General features: G+C 40.4%; 1 protein-coding gene across 1 annotated transcript in view; it reads right to left on the reverse strand.

The window, feature by feature from the left end:
- Positions 1-19,208, reverse strand: part of EFCAB5 (EF-hand calcium binding domain 5) — a 131,669-nt gene that overhangs the window by 65,584 nt on the left and 46,877 nt on the right. Inside the window, exon 4 of the mRNA XM_069089740.1 lies at positions 11,704-11,774. Within this exon, the coding sequence (XP_068945841.1) occupies positions 11,704-11,774 (71 nt within the window). The remainder of the gene's footprint in view (positions 1-11,703; positions 11,775-19,208) is intronic.

Genomic DNA, 19,208 nt, shown 5'->3' on the forward strand with positions numbered 1-19,208 from the left:
AGGAAGAGTAGGACGCGACTGAAAAACAGCCAATCTCTCTCCCCATTAAAAGCTAAACCACTTAAAGGCAGGACTTGGTTCATTTTTGTAGTCGTGTCTCAAGAATCTGGCACACGGCACAGAATAGCTGCCTAATAAATGTCTCTGGCTTGATGAGAGTTCAACTGGCCCGAATCCAATTTCTTTTACAAACACGATTCGACATTAGCATCCATCTCTGCCAGCCATCTGTTAGAAAACGAAACCAAGTCAAACAAAATGACTCCTGTGGACTCAATGGAAATTGGGGAAATTCTCCTCCTTCCTTGTGTGGGTTTTTTGTGTTTATTTTTTGCTTTGAAAATCAATGTGTTGAGAATAGCAAATAAATGCCTGAGAGTGCTAGTGAAAGCCCTCTGCTTCCTCAGCTGTTAACATCCACTATTCTTTAATTGCAGATATGCTCAGGTTTGATGAGGTGAGAGAAGAAGGATGGGGAAGGAAGGCAGATGGTGAAATTCTCCGTCTTGGGTGCTGACTCCCAAGATGCCTCTCTAAGCTCCAGAGGCCAATGAGAGATTTCAAGGCTGTCTGAAAACAAGGGATAACAGAGTATTGAATCATGTGTGCATTACTGCTTTGCATGCTATGTGACTTTGGGGAGATGGTGCATTAATATAGCAGCAAGGGGGGAAAATCTTTCACAGGTTTCCATGCCTTCATCGGGAAAGTGTTTTTCTTTTTTTTTTTAAATGAGTACCAAAAAATTAATAATAGTCAACAAAGGAGCCATATATATTTAATCGTTCAAGTTGAAAATAACCCCTCACTTAGTGATGAACACGTGATTAATTGAACAAGAACCTTATTAGCCGGCAGCAGTAAAGCCAAAGATGACGCTGACACATAATGATTTCAGTCCTGCCCAGAAAACAAGATTGATGCCACTAGGAATCCCGCTTCGGACAGCCCCCAGCTTTCACATACCCGAATGGCACGTAACTTGGCAGAGAAAAGGAGGCCACCAGAAAAAGCTGCCTAGGATGGTGTGGAGACTGGAGGGCCCCAGAACCTCACTTTTACCCCTTCTTTCTTCCTCCTACCCCCTTGCAGGAGACCTCACTGCTCTCTGTTACCTTGTTTTGTATTTGTCTTGGTCCACCTAACACATTGCCTTGTAGACAGTAGGCACTTAATAAATGTTTTTTGGTTGATTGACCCAAACTAAGAACAGAGGTCACAGATTTAGATCTGGAAGGGACTGTAGAGGCCATGGGGTCCAACCTCCTCATTTTTAAGTTGAAGAAACTAAGGCCCAGAGAGGGTAAGCAACTTGTCTAAAGTCACATAGCTAGTAAGTGGCAAAGGCCAGATTTGAATTCAGGTCCTCTGATCTCAAATTCACTGCTCTACCTCACCATAAAATCTTGCCAAGAGTTGGTACCTCAGTCCAGCACTGGTCCAAAGCTGGGATTGGGTCATCAAGGTTGGGGGCTTCTCTCTTCCCCACCCCCTTCCCCCCCAGCCTCCACCTTGCCTCTTGCCTCAGCTTGAAGACTCAACCTACTCTCTACCTCATTACCAATGATGACTACTCTGAAGTGCCCATGAAGCTTGCCTGGGCATCCAAAAGCTCCATCCTGACACCCTGGAGGCCTTTCACCTTTCTGGGGAGCAGGGAAGGCAAGGGAACGGGGCTTACAGGAGGCAATTTTTTAAACCCATTTCCTATATTTAGTAGCCTTGAATTTCCTTAAGAAACCTCAAAGGGATTGTTTGCCATTTTCAGGAGCTAGAGGGCAAGAGAGGAGCTGAGCCCCTGGTCAGAAGTGTGAGAGGCTGGCAGGAGGGGAAGCAGATGGCCCAAATACTGGTGCCCTTGGGAGAAGAAAAAGAAAGGGCAGGGGAGGACTGAGGGTGTGTGTGCGTGCACATGTGTATATCTCTGTGTATGCCCATATGTGTGCGTGCATGTGTGTATCTGTGTGTGCCCGTGCGTGTGTGTGCGTGTGTGTGTGTAGGGCTGAGGTGAGAGAATGCTTGGCCAGCAGGAGATCCTATTTCCCAAACTGTACAGTAGATCCAGAAACAGAAGATGACATTCTGAGTCTTGACTTTTGCATGTGACCTTGGGCAAATCATCTTCTCTCTGTGGGCTCCAGTTTCCTCGTCTATAAAATGAGGTTGGACAAGATGACCTCCAGCCATCTAAAGTCCTCCAGATCCAAAGCTGTATGATCTGATGATCCCAACCTCTTGAGACCTCTACTCCACTTAATTTAACTGATGGTCAAAAAGTCAAATCAAGTTAATGAGCATGTATCAAGGGCTTGCTATGTGCCAAGCACTGTGCTAAGTACTAGGGAAACAGAAAAGCAAAGAAGAAAGGAAGGAAGGGAGGAAGGGAAGGAGGGAGGGAGGGAGGGAGGGAGGGAGGGAGGGAAGGGAAGGGAAGGGAAGGGAAGGGAAGGGAAGGGAAGGGAAGGGAAGGGAGGGAAGGAAGAAAGGAAGGAAAGAAGGGAAGTAGTGAGGGAGGTAGGAAGGAGGAAGGGAGAGAGGGAAGAAGGGAGGGAGGAAGGAAGGAAGGCAAGTAGCAAGGGAGGAAGGAAAGAAGGGAGGGAGGGAGGAAGGGAGGAAGGAAGGAAAGAAGAAGGGAAGGAGGAAAGAATGGAAGGAGGGAAGGAGAAAGGGAGGCAAGAGGTATGTAGAAAAAGAGAGAGGAAGAATATGGTGTTAGAAACATAGGGCAGAGGTCCCCAGTTCAGTGTGGCTGTATTTATCAAGCCTTCGAGGCACTTGAACCAGTCAGTAGCTGCCTAGGACATGACTGGAATTGAAAGGGAGAATGAACAAAGAAGTGTTTATGAGTTTATGACCTCAGAAAGTAGTAGATGTAGAGCACGTGTGGACACACAGCCTGCTGTCTGGGTGAGGAAGAGGTGAAAGAATTCACTTGCCCAACATTGAGAACCCAAGGAGAGTAGCAGTCTTAAATAATGGCCTGCTATGGAGATTCTCAGGCACTAGGTGGCGCCATAGTGCATAGAGCTCTGGACCTGGAGTCAGGAAGACTCAACTTCCGAGTTAAATCCTAAGACATGCATTAGCTGTGTGACCTTGGGCAAGTCATTTCACCCTGTTGCTGCATCTGTAAAATGAACTGGAGAAGGAAATGGCAAAGCAGCCTAGTATCTGTGCCAAGAAAACCCCCAAATGGGGTCAGGCTGAGTTGGACATGACTGAAACAACAGCAAAAATCCATCTTCTCCTGGGTTAGCCCAATATGGTTGTGGAAGAGCCCTGACTAATAAAACAGTTCTTCAGGTGTAACATCTTTAATTTCATCAACCAGAACTGAATTTTCTGTCACTGTCAAAGAGTCTCATTTACGAAGTAAATGCAAATAAAAATCCCATTACAGCATATACTCTAGAAAAGAATTGCTCTTTACAACAAAGTAAAACATTGCAATAGATGGCTTTTAATAAGCCTCGCTTTATTCAGTTGCAAAATTCTCAATCAATAAGCATTTATTGAGCACTTAGTGTATGTCAGAGACACAAAGACAAAAGTAAAACCTGTCCCCCCCCCCATTCTCTTGGATCTTACATTGTAGAGAGAAATAGCATCTACTCACTTCCCTCCTTAAAGCATTTCTTTAAACAAGTCTAAATCACTCTGAACTAACCAAAAAGTATAAGGAATTTCATTTGTCAATGAAATAGAAAGGAGCTTGACAACTAACTGTCCCATCTTAACCAACAAAATCAAGAAAAAATGTCTTTGTCAATTCTCTTTCCTTTACTGTTTAAAAACTCTCATGGAAAGAGTGAATGAAAAATAATCATTAACTAACACCTTCTTGAGCCCCTTGATTGTTAGCATGCTTCCTCTCCTCAAATTATTGTACTTAAACTTCTGTGTTTATATCTCTCCCCACATACACACACACAAGAACATCAGTTCCTTGAGACAAAGAGCCGTTTTTCCAACCGGTCTTCTTATGCCCAGTGACTTGCACATAGTAGATGTAAATCTTTGGATTGGGTTGATTTCTCCATTACTCCCCTTCATGTACTTGCTGTTCCACATACACAACATCCGTCTCTTGCCTTTGCACAGGTTGCCCTGATGTCCCTGTAATGTTCTCTTTCCTTGCATGTGCCTTTGGAAGCCCCTAGCTTCCTTCAGGGTTCGTCTCAAATGCTGCTTATTTCTAGGAGCCTTTCCTGAATTTCCAGTGGGGGGAAAAAAAGTATTGTTAAATACTCTGAGCCAGGTATTGTGCTAAGCACTGGGGATACAAAAACAAAGACAAGTCCCTGCCCTCAAGGTGCTTACATTCTAACAGGAGGATAAAGCCAAATGTAAGGGAATTTGAGAAAAGAGTTTTGGTCTAGGGAATCGATTAGGGAGTCAAATGTCCTGCACTTTCCAGAAACAAGGATTATTGATTTGATTACTGTATTCAGAGAAAGAAGAAGGAAAGGAATAGTGGTGCTGATAGCAGTGGTAGTGGTAGGTATGGGAGCAAGATGGTCTCCTGGGTAGATAGTGGAATGGCTTTGTATTGCCTTTGCGTATCTTCCACATTCATTTATTTCTAAATATGTTGTATCTCTCCCTAGTAGAATGTAAGCTCCTAGAGGTCAGGGACTGCCTCATGTTTTTGCATTCCAAGAGCTTAACAAAGCACCTGGCATACTGTGCTTGATGATTAATTAAAAGAAACTATGTTTTCCATATGTTTGTACACAGTCATCTACATTAAGAGGGAGGGCTGTATGTAAAAATGAACAAAGTGGAAAATAGGTTTAATGACAATACAACATGTCTCTTTTGGCATCTAACATACATGATTTCTTTGAGGAATAAGTGTACCCCCCAGGACTTAGCACAGCACCTGGCTAGTAGGTGCTTAGTAAATGCCTGATGACTGACTTGGGTTCTTCCCAAAGCCCTCTGTTCAAAGACAGAAGTCGGTGAACTGAATTCTTATTGATGTGACAGAGAAACTAAATTCTTAGCATACCATTTAGTAAAAACTGTCCTCTAGATTCACATTAGCTATGGTGGTTTTTCTTTAATTAAATGCAACACTTTATACAAAATGAAAATTAAAAAAAACATTTTAAGTTAATAACCACCAAAAATCCTTCTAAAATGAGCACCTGAAGCATGTTTCCCTGAAAATCCTGCCCACACAGGAGGCACCCCAAGTCCCCACATTCACTTGATAGCTGAGTATAGTTCTGTTCTTAATTACCTTAAGAGCACCCACTTGCATAACTAAAATATTAGTGTTCTCTGCAGATCTATTCTACACATCCTGAGGCTTATCACTTGACTATAAACTTTAACTCTTGCTGGGAAAATGGGCCAATGATGTTTCTTTATAAATGATATTTTTAAAAAGCCATACAAGGGAGTTGATGCTGTATAAATGAGATCCTAGAACTGGAAGGGACCTTAGAGGTACTTTAATAGATGGAGAAACTGAGATTTGTAGAGAGGAAGTAACTTGCCCAAGTTCACACAGTTAGTCAGTATCTAGGACAGGATTCAAACTCAGGTCTTCTTGGCTCCAAGCCCAACATGCTATCCACAAATGTCATTCTCTTTAACTTGACAAGTAGAAGGACAGAGGAATGGTCTCCTCCTACACAGCTGAGTGGAGTTCTTCATTTGTATCTGCAGGACCTTGACCAAAGTCAAGGTGCCATATACTTGGGTCAGTGATGGGCAGGACAGAGCATTTTGGTGAGGTCTCCTCTCTTGTTCGGACTCTTCAGAGATGTCAGTTGGGCTCCAGTGGTGTTAGTTGGGCCATTTCCAGTTTAGTTAACCTCCTTTAAACCTCAGTTTCCTCCTTTGTAAAATGTGGGGTCCCTTCATTTAAATCTATGATCCTGTGGAGGAGGAACCTTAGAACAAACTTGGTTTCAGGTGAACGGGGGAAGTCACACCAAGCCTTTGTCTTTTCACTTGAGTCTGACAGATTAAATTGCTTTTCCCAAGAAATGTGAGAGCATGGCGGGACGAAGACAGCTTTGTCGACAGCAGGCAAGGTAACAAGAGACTCTGTCTTCACATGGAGATCATTTTCCCACTGCTTCTACATTCTCTCTGTGTTCTTCTCTGCCTTCTTACCCATCTGGCTCTAGAGGAGAGCTGGGAAGGATTGGCAGTATTATTTTTTGAAATGATGTATTGTCATTTCTTTTTCTTTTCCTTTTGGAGAGCAAGTGGGGTTAAGTAACTTGCCCAAGGTTACATGGCTAGTTTTGGCTAGTTTTTCTGTGTGGGTGTTAAGTGTCTGAATCCAGAAGTGAACTCGGGTCCTCCTGACTCCAGGACCGGCGCTTTACTCACTGCAAAACCTAGCCACCCCCCTGTATTGTCATTTCTAGGTCAATTAATGGAGACATAATTGCCAGGAGAAAGTGAAGAAGGCCTCCTGCATGTTGGGGGAATTGGCAGAGTGGATAGGGCACTGGATTAGAGGTGAAAAAAAGATCCAGGTTCAAATACTGCCTCAGATATTTAATAAGTTCTGTGTCACTGTTAAGTGGCAAGCCAATTAATCCTCCTAGACCTCAGTTTCTTCTTTGGTAAAATGAAGATTAAACTCAAACTTCCATCTCTAAACTAATCATCCTGACATGTACAAGGGTAGCACCATGGTCAGCCACGGATTGGCAGTGGTCTGCATCATTAGGGAACTTCTGAATCAATGAAATCTCAGATCCATTTGAGTACTTGAGTGCTGAAATATTGATTTTTTTTTCATTTTTCAAATGCTTTATTAACTTCTGATTTACATCATTCATTTCTGCCAGATTTTGAGTTACAAATTTTCTCCCCATTTTTCCCCCACCCACCACCCCACAATAGCAGTCCCACAGGATATCCCCTCCTCCAATCTGTTCTCTCCTGTATCTTCTTCCACACTCCCTTAGACTTTTCCAGTAGGACATGGTGGATCTCTATGCCACAGTGCCTGTATATCTTATTTCCCAATTACATGTAAATTAGCATTTTTTTTTTGCTTTTTGGAGGGCAATTAATTGGGTTTAAGTAACTTGCCCAAGGTCACATGGCTAGGATTTTTGTTTGTGTGTGTTAAGTGTCTGAGGCCGGATCCAAACTCACGTCCTCCTGACTCCAGGGCGAGCACTCTACTCAACATGTAAAATAGTATTAATAATAGTATATATATATATATTTTTTTCTTAAACATTTGATTTTGAAACTTTGAATTCCAGTTTCATTCCCTTCCTCCCTCATCACCAATCCTCAATAGGAAGATAAGCAATTCAGTATAGGTTATATGCAAAACATTACCATAGTAGATATATTGTAAAAGACTGACTATATTTCCCTCCCTCCTATCCCACCTCCCACTTGCTCTATTCTCTAGTTTGATCCTGTTCCTTTTCAAAAGTGGGTGCTTCCAACTTCCTTCCTCCCAAGCCTGCCCTCCCTTCTATCATCACCCTTCTCATCCCCTTCCCTTCTACGCTTTTGTAGGGTGAGATACCCTATTTTAGTGTGTATGTCATTCCCTTCCGGAGTCAAATTCAATGAGAATAAGGTTGACCCATTCCCTTTTGCCTTCCTATTCTTCCCCTCCATTGTAACCATTTTACCTTGCATCTTTTATGTGAGATAGTTTACCCCATTCTGTCTCTCCCCAATCTCCTCTCATTATATTCCTCTCTCACCTCTTAATTTCACCTTTTAAGTATCATCCCTTTCTATTAAATTGGTCTTGTGCCCTCTATCTATGTATACCTGTAAACATATATACACACATTCACATATGTATTCATATGCCCGTATACCCTCTGATATAGACATATATATATATGTATATATATATATATGTTTCTATTCACTTCAACTATTTTCATATTGAAAAAAGTTTCATCAGTTACAATTATCATTTTTCCATGTAGGAATGTTAATAGTTCAACTTTGATAAGTTTCTTATGATTTCTTTTCCCTGTTTACCTTCTCATGCTTCTTGTATCTGAATGTCAAATTTTCTATTCAACTCTGGTTTTTTCATCAAGAATGCTTGAAAGTCCTCTATTCCACTGAATGACCATATTTTCCCCTGAAATATGATACTCAGTTTTGCTGGGTAGGTGATTCTTGGTTTTAATCCCAGCTCCTTTAACCTCCAGAATATCATATTCCAAGCCCTTAGATCCCTCAGTGTAGAAGCTGCCAGATCCTGAGTTATCCTGATTGTGTTTCCACAATATTCAAATTGTTTCTTCCTGGCTGCTTGTAATATTCTCTCCTTGATCTGGGAATTTTGGAACCTGGCTATAATATTCCTAGGAGTTTTCTTTTGGGGATCTTTTTCAGGGGGTGATTGGTGGATTCTTTCAACCTCTGTTTTGCCCTCTGGTTCTAAAACATCAGGGCAGTTTTCCTTGAGAATTTCTTGGAGGTTGATTTCTAGGTTCTTTCTTTGATCATGGCTTTCAGGTAGTCCAATAATTTTTAAATTATCTCTCCTGGATCTATTTTCCAGGTCAGTGGTTTTTTTCCCCATGAGATATTTCACATTGCCTTCTATTCTTTCATTTGTTTGGATCTGTTTAACAGCATCTTGATTTCTCATAAAGTCATGAGCTTCCATTTGCTCCAATCTAATTCTGAAGGAATGATTCTCCTCAGTGAGCTTTTGAAATTCTTTTTCCATCTGGCAAATTTGGCTTTTTAAGGCATTCTTCTCCTCATTGTCTTTTTGAGCCTCCTTTGCCATTTGAGTTAATCTATTTTTTAAGATTTTATTTTCCTCAGTCAGGCTGTTGACTCTCATTTCATAATTTTCTTGCATTATTCTCATTTCTCTTCCCAATTTTTCCTCCACTTCTCTTATCTGCTTCTTAAGGTCCTCTATGGCCTATAACCAGCTCGTATTTTCCTTTGAAGCTTTTGGTGAAGGAGTTCTGACTTCACTGTCTTCCTCCTGTTCCAAGCTTTGCTCCTTTTTGTCCCCCAAATAGGAGTCTAATGTTGGATTGCTTTGCTTGGTTTGCTTCCTTTGCCTGCTCATTTTGCCACTCAATAACTTGACTTTTGAGCTTTTTGCCACAGTAGGATTGTGCCACTAGACCAGGGAGCTTCATTCCAACCACTGGGATTTTCTCAGCTTCTGGAGGTATTAGTTGGGTGCCCTCTCTGAAGCCTCCATACGCTATGGCAAGCTGGTCACACACCCCAGGACCTCCACCCTAGACTGCAATCCAGATCCAAGCAGATTAAAGCAAGAGTGATTACCCCTCAGGCTGGTTGCTTGGTCCCCCTAGTCTCTGCAGGCCAGGAGCTGAACCTGCCATGCAGTGGCTGCCCCACAGCCCTCAGCGGCTTCTCTCCCGAGAGCAAAAGCCAATGCATTCCCAACTACTGGGTCCCAAAGTCCTCACTGCACTGACCTCTCACTTTGTCCTTAGCATCTATGTGTTGATAATTCTGGATCGCCACAGCTGCTGGTGATCTGGAGTCCCTACAGCCAGTGGTTGGTCAGGTCCACCCTGTGGCTAAAACCTCCATGTGGGGCTGGGATCAACTCCCACAGTGCTGAGCTGGCCAATTCCTGCTGGCCTGCTGGGCTGTCCTCAGTGGGAGGTTAGCTTCTCTGTGTCATTTTGTGGGTTCTGTAGCTCCAAAGTTTGTTTAGAGTCCCCTTTTACATGAATTGGAGGTGGTGGGAGCTGGAGACGCAGGAGGTCCTGTTTTTCTGAAATATTGATTTTAAAAATCTCCCCCTTTTCAGTCTCCTATTTCACCTTCCCCCTCATGCTTACACAGGATAGGGATCCATACAATAAAATGCCCAGTTCCCTGAAAGATTTCATTCTTATAAGAATGAATAAAGGAAGCAAATACAAAATTATTACCTTTTAGGTTTCATAAAGAAACTTTTTTAAAATTCTGTCTTCTTTAGGGAAGAAGGATGAGAACAGATTTCCAACAGTTTCATTTAGAAAGTTTCTGGCTTTTAGAAATACAGGTAAAAGAGGAACTTCTACAAAAAACTAATGTATATTTTTTAAAATGCAAGATAGATGTGACTCCCCCATTCAAACCCAAAATTTTACTGAAAACTTCCAGCATTCCATAGTGGGTTCAGCTACACCTGTCTGACTTAGTGATTGAAATTGATTTGGTTATCTTCTTAATCAGCACCATTCTTGGTATAAGGATCACTTTTGACTGCAACCCAAACTTTCATGTAAGATTGGTGGGCTGGTACCTGTTCAGATACACCAAGGAGAAAGAGGAAGGGAATGAGCATTTATTAAGTACCTGCTGTATGCCAGGCATTGTGCACATATCTTTTACTGGGCACAATATTTTATAAATATTTTCTCATTTGACCCAACAAAGCATGGGTGAAAGAAAAGTATATTTGGTTCTATGGGAACCACTGGAAAAGGAAAGAAAAGAGAAGAGAATGATTTTTTTTCTCTTTTCCCTGACTTTATACTATTTTATTTTTTCCAATTACTTGTAAAGATGGTTTTCAACATTCACTTTTATAAGATTTTGAGTTCCAAATTTTTTTTCTTCCTCCCACTCTCTCCTTCCTTCTCCCACCAAGATGGCGAGCAATCCAATATCGGCTATACATATACAATCATATTAAACATATTCCCACATTGATCATGTTGTGAAAGAAGAATCAGAACAAAAGGGAAAAACCACAAGAAAGAAAACACAAAAAAACAAAAAAGAGAAAATGCTTCGATCTGCAGTCAAACTCCATAGTTCTTTCTCTGGATGTGGATGACATTTTCCAGCATGTCTTTTGGAATTGTCTTGCATCACTGTATTGCTGAGAAGAGCCAAATCTATCAAAGCTGGTCATAACACAATGTTACTGTTGATATGTACAATGTAGAGAATGATTTTTGTAGACTGAGAAATTGAGAAACACAAAAAATGACTGTGATGGGAAACCTGGGCCTCTCAAGATATATGATCGCTTCCTTAGCTTATTCCTCTATAACATGCACGCAAGGTATGTTATAAGGTATGAATCCCAAAATTCTTATATAATCTTCCCATAGTTCTTGACAGCTCTTTCATTTGTAGTTTTATCAATTATAAACTTCAAAACTCTCAAAACAGTCCCATTCAAATAGCTGATGGACCCCAATCTCATGCAGCTTTCATTGCATTAGTCATTATTCTGCTTTCAAACAGGGCTAAAAACATTCATCTGAGTGTCATTTCTCTATGGGGTCCTCAGAATAATGTGTCTTACTCAACATTTTATCTGACAGACTGTATCTTCATAAGTGGATTTTATCAGTTTTCCATAATATAAATATTCTTTATCATCCCCTTTCAACAACTAAACTGTATAGTTATGACAGGGACAGGACTTCGGATCATTGATGTAGGACTGGAAGTGGTCTCAAAGACCACCTCGTCCAGCCCTACCATGTTGAAGAAGAGGAAACTGAATCCTCAGGACATAATGTAACTTGTATGAGGTCACAAAGACAATAAGCATCCGAGGTAGCATTTGAACCCTGGTCCACAGTATTCTTTCCATTATACCACTGCCCTCCATTATTGCATAATTAATACAGATGTGAATTAACATTTGTGTTAATAATAACATTGCTCCCAAAGGCAATGGATAAGTAAAATTGATGGAAGGTCTTTGCACAGATATTGAATTATTTAATTTCTCACCTCTATAAAACCTTCTTCATCTCTCCTATCTTTCATTGAGCCTACAAATTCCAATGTCTGGTAAAGTGCCTCTGGGGGGAAAAAGAGAATGATTTCATTAGTTTGGTTGTAATGCGTTTTCCATGCAGGCTCTAATTTTTAAACCCATTAGTTTCATCACTGGCTTTCCCCTTACTGAAAATACAGCCAGTGGATTTGGTAGCAAAGACCCCAAATAAAAGACAAGTTGCTTTTTTTGTTTTAAGCAGATCTTGGGTTTTATGAGTTTAGGGAGCTCCCAGCGAGAAACTTCTATCAAGGAAAGCCAACACCTCTCTGCAACTTAGAGGCTTAGAAATTTGCCTTGAGCACTGAGAGGTTCCCCAAGTTCAGGCAGTTAAGGGAGATCATACCTAGAACTCAGATCTTTCTGACTCTGAAATCAGCTTTTTATTCATTATATCATTATTGTGTTTTGAGGGACACATAACAGAAAGTTAATAATTTATGAAGTTGCCTTTTTTTCCTATCACAGCTAAATATGACTCAATTCATCACCAAAAACATTTATTATCTGGGAACAGGATTCTGTGCCAAGTACTAATTTGAATAAGACAGCGAGTGTCCCTATCCTCACAGAGCTTACAGTCTAATGGGAAAGATGACACATACATAAATACTACGAGGCATGAGAGAGACACAAGTACAATTTTATGAGAAGCCTGCCAGGAGAGGTTTACTGGAGGATGGGGCAATGGAGTTGGGGTCTAAAGGATGGGTAGGAATTTAACAGGTGGGGATGGAGGTCTGTGTGAAACTGTACCCATTTTCAAGTCTGGGCCCAAACATGGCCCCCCCCATGTGAGGCTTTTCTCTTCTATATTCCTTCATCCTATGAAAAGCTTAATGGAAAAATGCCCCTATATCTTAGAACCACCGGGTTCACCCTTCATCACCTTCTGAAAGATATCCCCGAATGAAAAGTCTCAGAAATTTAATAGCCAAATTCCAGAGATCCCAGGTCAAGGAAAAACTACTAAAAGCAGCCAGAAAGAGACCATTCAAATACCATGGAGCACAGTCAGGATCACACAAGATTTAGCAGCTACCGCATTAAGTGAGAAGAGGAGACTTGAACGTAATATTCTGAAAGGCAAATGAGCTAGGATTACAAACAAGAAAAAACCAAAGCTAAAGAGAAAATCTGACATTCAAACAGAAGCCTCAAGAAAAGCACACAAAGGTAACCGGAAAGAGAAATCATCAGGAATTTCACAAGTCAAATTGTTTACAATCCTTTTTTTTTATTTTTAAGCAATCAGGGTTAAGTAACTTGCTCAAGGTTACACGGCCAGTCATTTCTGGGTGTGGTGCTGAGTGTCTGAGCCCAGGATTCGATCTCCAGGTCATCCCAACACTGGAGCCGGTGCTCTTACTCGCTGTGCTACCTGGCCGCCCCTAAGCAATTGGGGTTAAGTAACTTGCTCAAGGTTACACGGCCAGGTGTTTCTGGGTGGGTGCTAAGTGTCTGAGCCCGGGATTCGATCTCCAGGTCTTCTCAACACTGGAGCCGGTGCTCTTACTCCCTGTGCTACCTGGCCGCCCCGATTGTTTATATTCCTATATGGGAAGATGATCCATGTAAATCCTGGGAACTTTATCATTATTAGCACAGTTAGAATGAGTCTACTAGACAGAATGCACAGGTGTGAGTTGGTTATGTTGGAATAATTTAAAACAAAAATGGAGATGTGAGAAAGAAGAATGTACCAGGATAAGGGGGAAAGGAAAGGCAGATCAAGGGAAATTAGCTCATATAAAAGCTTTTACGGGGGAGAAGAAAATAAGTGGGGAAGGCAAGCAATGCTTGAATCTCACTCTCATCTGAACTGGCTCAAAAATGTAAATAAATATACACACTTATTTGGGTATAGAAATCTACCTCGTGATCTAAGACAATTCCAAAAGATTCATGATGGAAAATGCTATCCACACCCAGAAAAAGAACTATGGAGTCTGAATGCAGATCAAAGCATACTATTTGCTCTCTCTCTTTTTTTATTTTTGTTTCTTCTTTCTCATGGTTTCTCCCATTGGTTCTAATTCTTCTTTATAACATGACTAATGTGATAATATGTTTAATATGAATGTAGAAAAGAAAAAGAAATCTACCTTACCAAAAAAGGAAGAAGGAGGGGAAGGGAATAAAAGAAAAGGTATGGCTGATAAAAGCGAAGGTGGATTAAGGGAGGCAGTGATTGTAAGCAAAACAAAGTAAAGAGATAAAGACACTGAGACAGAGAGAAAGATAAAGAAGAAAAGAGGATGAAGGGAAATACAGAGGGAGCAATCATAACAATGAATGTGAATTGGATGAACTCACCTGTAAAACACAAGTGGATAGCAAAATGGATTAGAAACCAGAATCCATTAATATATTATTTACAAGAAACATACTTGAAACAGAAATACACTCACAAAGCTAAAATAAAGCTCTGGATCAGAATCTATCATGCTTCAGGTGAAGTAAAAAAAAAGTAAGGGCAACTATCATGACCTCAGGCAAAGCAAAAGCAAAAATAGACCTAAATAAAAGAGATAGGGAATCTATATTTTGATAAAAGGTACTACAGACAATGAAGTAATATCAATACTAAACATATATGTGCCAAATGACATAGCATCCAAATTATTTTTCTTTTTCAAAATTTATTATTTATTTTAACATTCTTTTCTTTTAAAATTTTTAGCTCCAGATTCTCTCTCTCCTATTCCTTTTCCACCCCCTAAGAAGGCAAACAATATATCAATTATACATGTGAAATCATGTAAAACATATTTCCATATTAGCCATATCACAGCAAAAATATAGCAAGAAAATAAAGTGAAAAAAGTATGCTTCAATTTTCATTAAAAGTTCAGTTGGAAGTGGATAGCATTTTTGTCATGAGTTCTTTAGAACTGTTTTGTATCATTGTCTTGATCAGACTAGCTAAGTCTTTTACAGTTGATAATCATAGCAACATTACTATGTATAATGTTCTCCTGGTTCTGCTTACTTCATTTTGCATCAGTTCACATAATGTCTTCCCAAGTTTTTCTGAAACCATCCAGCTCATCATTTCTTATAGCACAATAGTATTCCATCACAATCATATACAGCCATGATGGGGAATTTTCAACTTCAATGTCCAATTCTTTGCCACCACAAAAAAACTACTATTTTTGGTACACATGAGTCTTTACCTCTTGTCTTTGATCTCTTTGAGATACAGATCTAGTAATGGTATTGATGGATCAAAGGGTATGAACAGTTTTTTACCCCTTTGGTTTCAAATTGTTGCCCAGAATGTTTGGACTTTACAATTCCATCAATATTGCACTAATGTTCCTATTTTCCACGTCCTTTTAGGTATTTTTTTCTGTAATCTTAGCCAAACTGACAAGTGTGAGGTAATATCTCAGAACTATTTTAATTTTTCATTTCTCAATCAATAGTGATTTGGAGCATTTTTTTCACATGATCGCTTTGATTTCTTCTTCTGAAAACTAGCTGTTCATGTCCTTTGACTATTTCTCAATTGGTCTATGGCTCTCATTTCCTTTATTAGAGAAACTTGCTATAAAATTTGTTTCCTACTTTCCTGCTTGCCTTTTAATTTTGGCTGCGTTGGTTTTGTTCTTTGAAAAAAAAACCTTTAATTTCATGTTATCAAAATTATTAATTTTACTTCTGGTCATAAACTCTTCCCTTATTCATAGATCTGAGAGGTACATTTCTTGGGATATCACCATGTATAATAAATTATTTTTAGAAAATGAAAAAAATCACCTCTTTCACATAGCAGATAGAATCGACCGACAAGCATTAATTATGGCTATTAAGCTCCAGACACTGTGCTGGGAATACAAAGACAAACATGAACCAGTGCCTGCCCTCCAAAGCAGCTCACACACACACATTCCGTGTGTACAAAACGCATCCAAGTCAGATACAGGATAACCTTGGCAGGGAGGCACCAACAGCTGGGGTGACCAGGAAAGACTCCATTCATGCAGAAAGTAGAACTTGGTCTGAGTCTTTTAGGAAACTAGGCATTACAAGATTCACAAGAGAGGAGGGAATATATTCTTAGCATAGAGGACAGTCACTGCAAAGACTGAATGTGGTTAGAAGAACAACAGTTAGGTTGGACCATTAAGTACATAGAATGGGGTAATTGAAACCGATGATTCTGTACATCGTTGATTTCTATTGGTTACAAAGGAAGGACAGAGCTAGATTATTATGGGTTTTAAATAGCAAATGGAGGAGTTTGTGTTTTATCATAAAGTAATAGGAAGTGACTGAATTTTATTAGATGGGGAGTGAGGGTGACATTGTCAGGGCTCTATTTTAGCAAAATGACTTTGGTGGCTAAGTGAAGAATAGATTGGAGTGGGGAGAGACTTGAAACAGGAAGATCAATTAGGAAGTCATTGCAGTAGTACAAGTGAGAGATACCAAGGGCTTGAACTAAGCTGGTGGCCATATGAGTGCAGAGGAAGTAGAAATGGTAAGAAATGGTCATTAACTAGATATGTAGGGTGAGCAAATCAAGGAGTCCAAGCGAGGGCTAGATATGAAAACTTGGGGGTGATTTGCATTAAGATAAAAATTGAACCCATGGGGGTTGCTGAGATCACCATGAGGCAGTTTAGAAAGCCAGAAGAAGAGGGTACAGGACAGAGCCTGGGGATATATCCACCCATGAGGGACAGGATAGAGATGCTGGTCCTACAAAGAGGAATAAGAAAGCATGGCCAAACAGCAGGACAAGAATCATGAGAGAGCAATGTCATGAAGAAACAGGGAGGAGATGACATCCAAGAGGAAGGTTGGCCAATGGTATCAAAAGCTAGAGAGAGATCAAGAAGAATGAAGACCAAAGAAAAGCTCATTGAATTTGGCAACTAAAAGACCATATTTTATCTTGGGCAGAGCAGTTTTACCCAAGTATTTCAGTCAGAAGCCACATTACAAAGAGGTTGAGAAGAGAATGTGAAATGATTACAGGCAGACAATGCACATAAATGATGGGACTGTGAAATCAAGCAGAGACAGATGATAGTTTGAGAGGATGGCAGGATCAAATGAAGGTTTGTTTGTTTTTAAAGATGAGGGAGACATGAGAATGGTTGTAGACCAGGGAAAGGAGCTAAGGGATAAAGTGAAATGAAGATTGGAGAAGGGAAGAAAGATAAAAGAACAAACTCCCCAGAGGACACAGGAGGAAATGAAGGGCTCAAGTAGAAGGATTGACCTTGGCAAGGAGAAGGGCCACCTTGTGGACAAGAGCCAAGGAGAACAGAAGGATGTTGAGGGGACTTGGGTTGTGAAATACGGAACAAGATGTAGCTAAAAGAGGGTGGTCACCGTTTTCTCAGGACCATAGGAGATGAGGTTCTCTGCTGAGAGAGGAGGTGACTTGAGAAGAGAAAAGGCTTGGAATAGATGCCGTGTGGAGTCTGATAGAGTCGATGAGTAAAGAGCTAAAGGATTACCATGCAACACTGACACCCAGATAAGATCATATAGCACACAATGAAATCAGATATCATCGGCGGTGTGCCCAGACAGCATGATGTCATGATTCTCTTCAGGAGCACTTAGCAAGAGAAGTGGAAAAGGCAGATGGTGGAGTATAACCCAGAGCTGGGGTCTGGCAAATCCTGTCATGTATCAATAGAAGGGCAGGGGTATGCTGGAACCAGCAACACCCAGTTCAGAAGAGTCAATGGTTACATTTTCAGTGTATTTATATCTCAGGAGTTAGCAAATGTCACAAATCTTGGCTTGAGTCACTGTTTTGTTGGTTATCTAGACTTAAGAAAGTGATGGAGAAAAACACTACCAGTGCAGATTAAACTTTAAAGTATTCCATGCAAACGTTTTCCCCTCAGAGAGCTAATTGTTAGATATTTACCAGCACAATGCTACATGTATGTGTGTTATATGTGTGTATGTATGTGTGTATGTGTATATATATGTGTGTGTATATATGTTTTCTCTCTTGCATTTGTTAGATATTTACTATCTGCACTGAGGTGACAAAGAATGGAAACTGGTGTGTGAGGTAGAGAGAAAAATGAGTGGTTTTATTTAATACCCTGTGCAGGACCTAGGACATCCAGAACCAGGACACCCAAACTGCAAGGGGTCCAGAATTATGCTACTATGGGTGAGCATCAAGCACCCTGAGACTGACTTAACTTTACATACAACTAAAGATAAAACCTGACAAAGACATTTTACTGAGTAAGTGCCAGTAAGTTGGCAGCTACCACTACAGAACTAATTAGTCAAAGCTTGCTTATTCCTAGATAAATCCTGGCTTGAAGCCCTGGAAGAGCTGTTATGTTTTACCATTGTCCCTCAACTGGTGATTATGGTCACCAGCAAGATTCAGAAACACTGCCGAATTGGACATGAATTTAATTGAATAGAATTGACCAATTCCAAACACCAGGGGGCATCAAAAGCATTCTTGATCTGGAGAAGCCCATGTTCCTTCACACTGTCCAATGTGGGGCTGGATAGTGTGGCTTCAAGAATGGCCAAGCAGGTGGCTTGTCTTGACAGGTGGAATACTACACACATTACTTTGCCCTAGGTTGTGGGAAGTCCTTATGATTACAATCCATAAACAATTTGTTTTGTGCCAGGAATAGGGAGACCCCAGATCTGCTGGGATACTGATGTAAGGGAATTGCCACAGGTGCTCTAACCATCTGCTTCCAGAACAATTTTGTTCCCTTCCCACAAAGCCTCAGAAGTTCTCTGACGTGAATTCAGCTCCTCTGGGTCACAGAATTCAGGGTCCACAGCCCCAGAACCTCCAGCTAGAAGAGGAAGCTTCACCATTATTTGAACTAGGCAGAGATGGGGATCCACCTTTATTCATTCATTCACTTATTTATAGTTTTCAACATTTACTTTTAAAGATTTTGAGTTCTAAATTTTCTCCCCGTCCTTCCCCTCCCCCCTTCCTAAGACGGGGCACAATCTGATATAGACCATACATGTACAATCATATTTCCACATTAGTTGTGTTGTAAAGAAGAATCAGAACAAAAGCGAAAAACCATGAGAAAGAAAAAAAACAAACAAAAAGAGATAATAGTCTGCTTCGATCTGCATTTAGACTCCATAGTTCTTTCTCTGGATATGGACAGCATTTTCCATCATGAGTCTTTTGGAATTGTCTTGGATCATTGTGTTGCTGAGAACAGCAAAGTCTAAGATGGTTATCACACAATGTTACTGTTGATGTGTACCATGTTCTCCTGGTTCTGCTAACTTCATTCAACATCAGTTCATATAAGTCTTTCCGGGTTTTTTTTTTTTTTAGGTTTTTAATGTTTCTATTTATTTTTTTTTATTTAAATGCTTTATTAACTGCTGATTTACATCATTCGTTTCTGCCAGATTTTGAGTTACAAATTTTCTCCCTGTTTTACCCCCACCCATCCCCCCAAAACAGCAG

Source organism: Petaurus breviceps, unplaced genomic scaffold (genome assembly GCF_028583685.1).
Source record: "Petaurus breviceps papuanus isolate PSGF00001 unplaced genomic scaffold, PetGlider_PUasm1.0 186, whole genome shotgun sequence".
In the NCBI taxonomy this organism is placed as follows: Eukaryota; Metazoa; Chordata; class Mammalia; order Diprotodontia; family Petauridae; genus Petaurus; species Petaurus breviceps.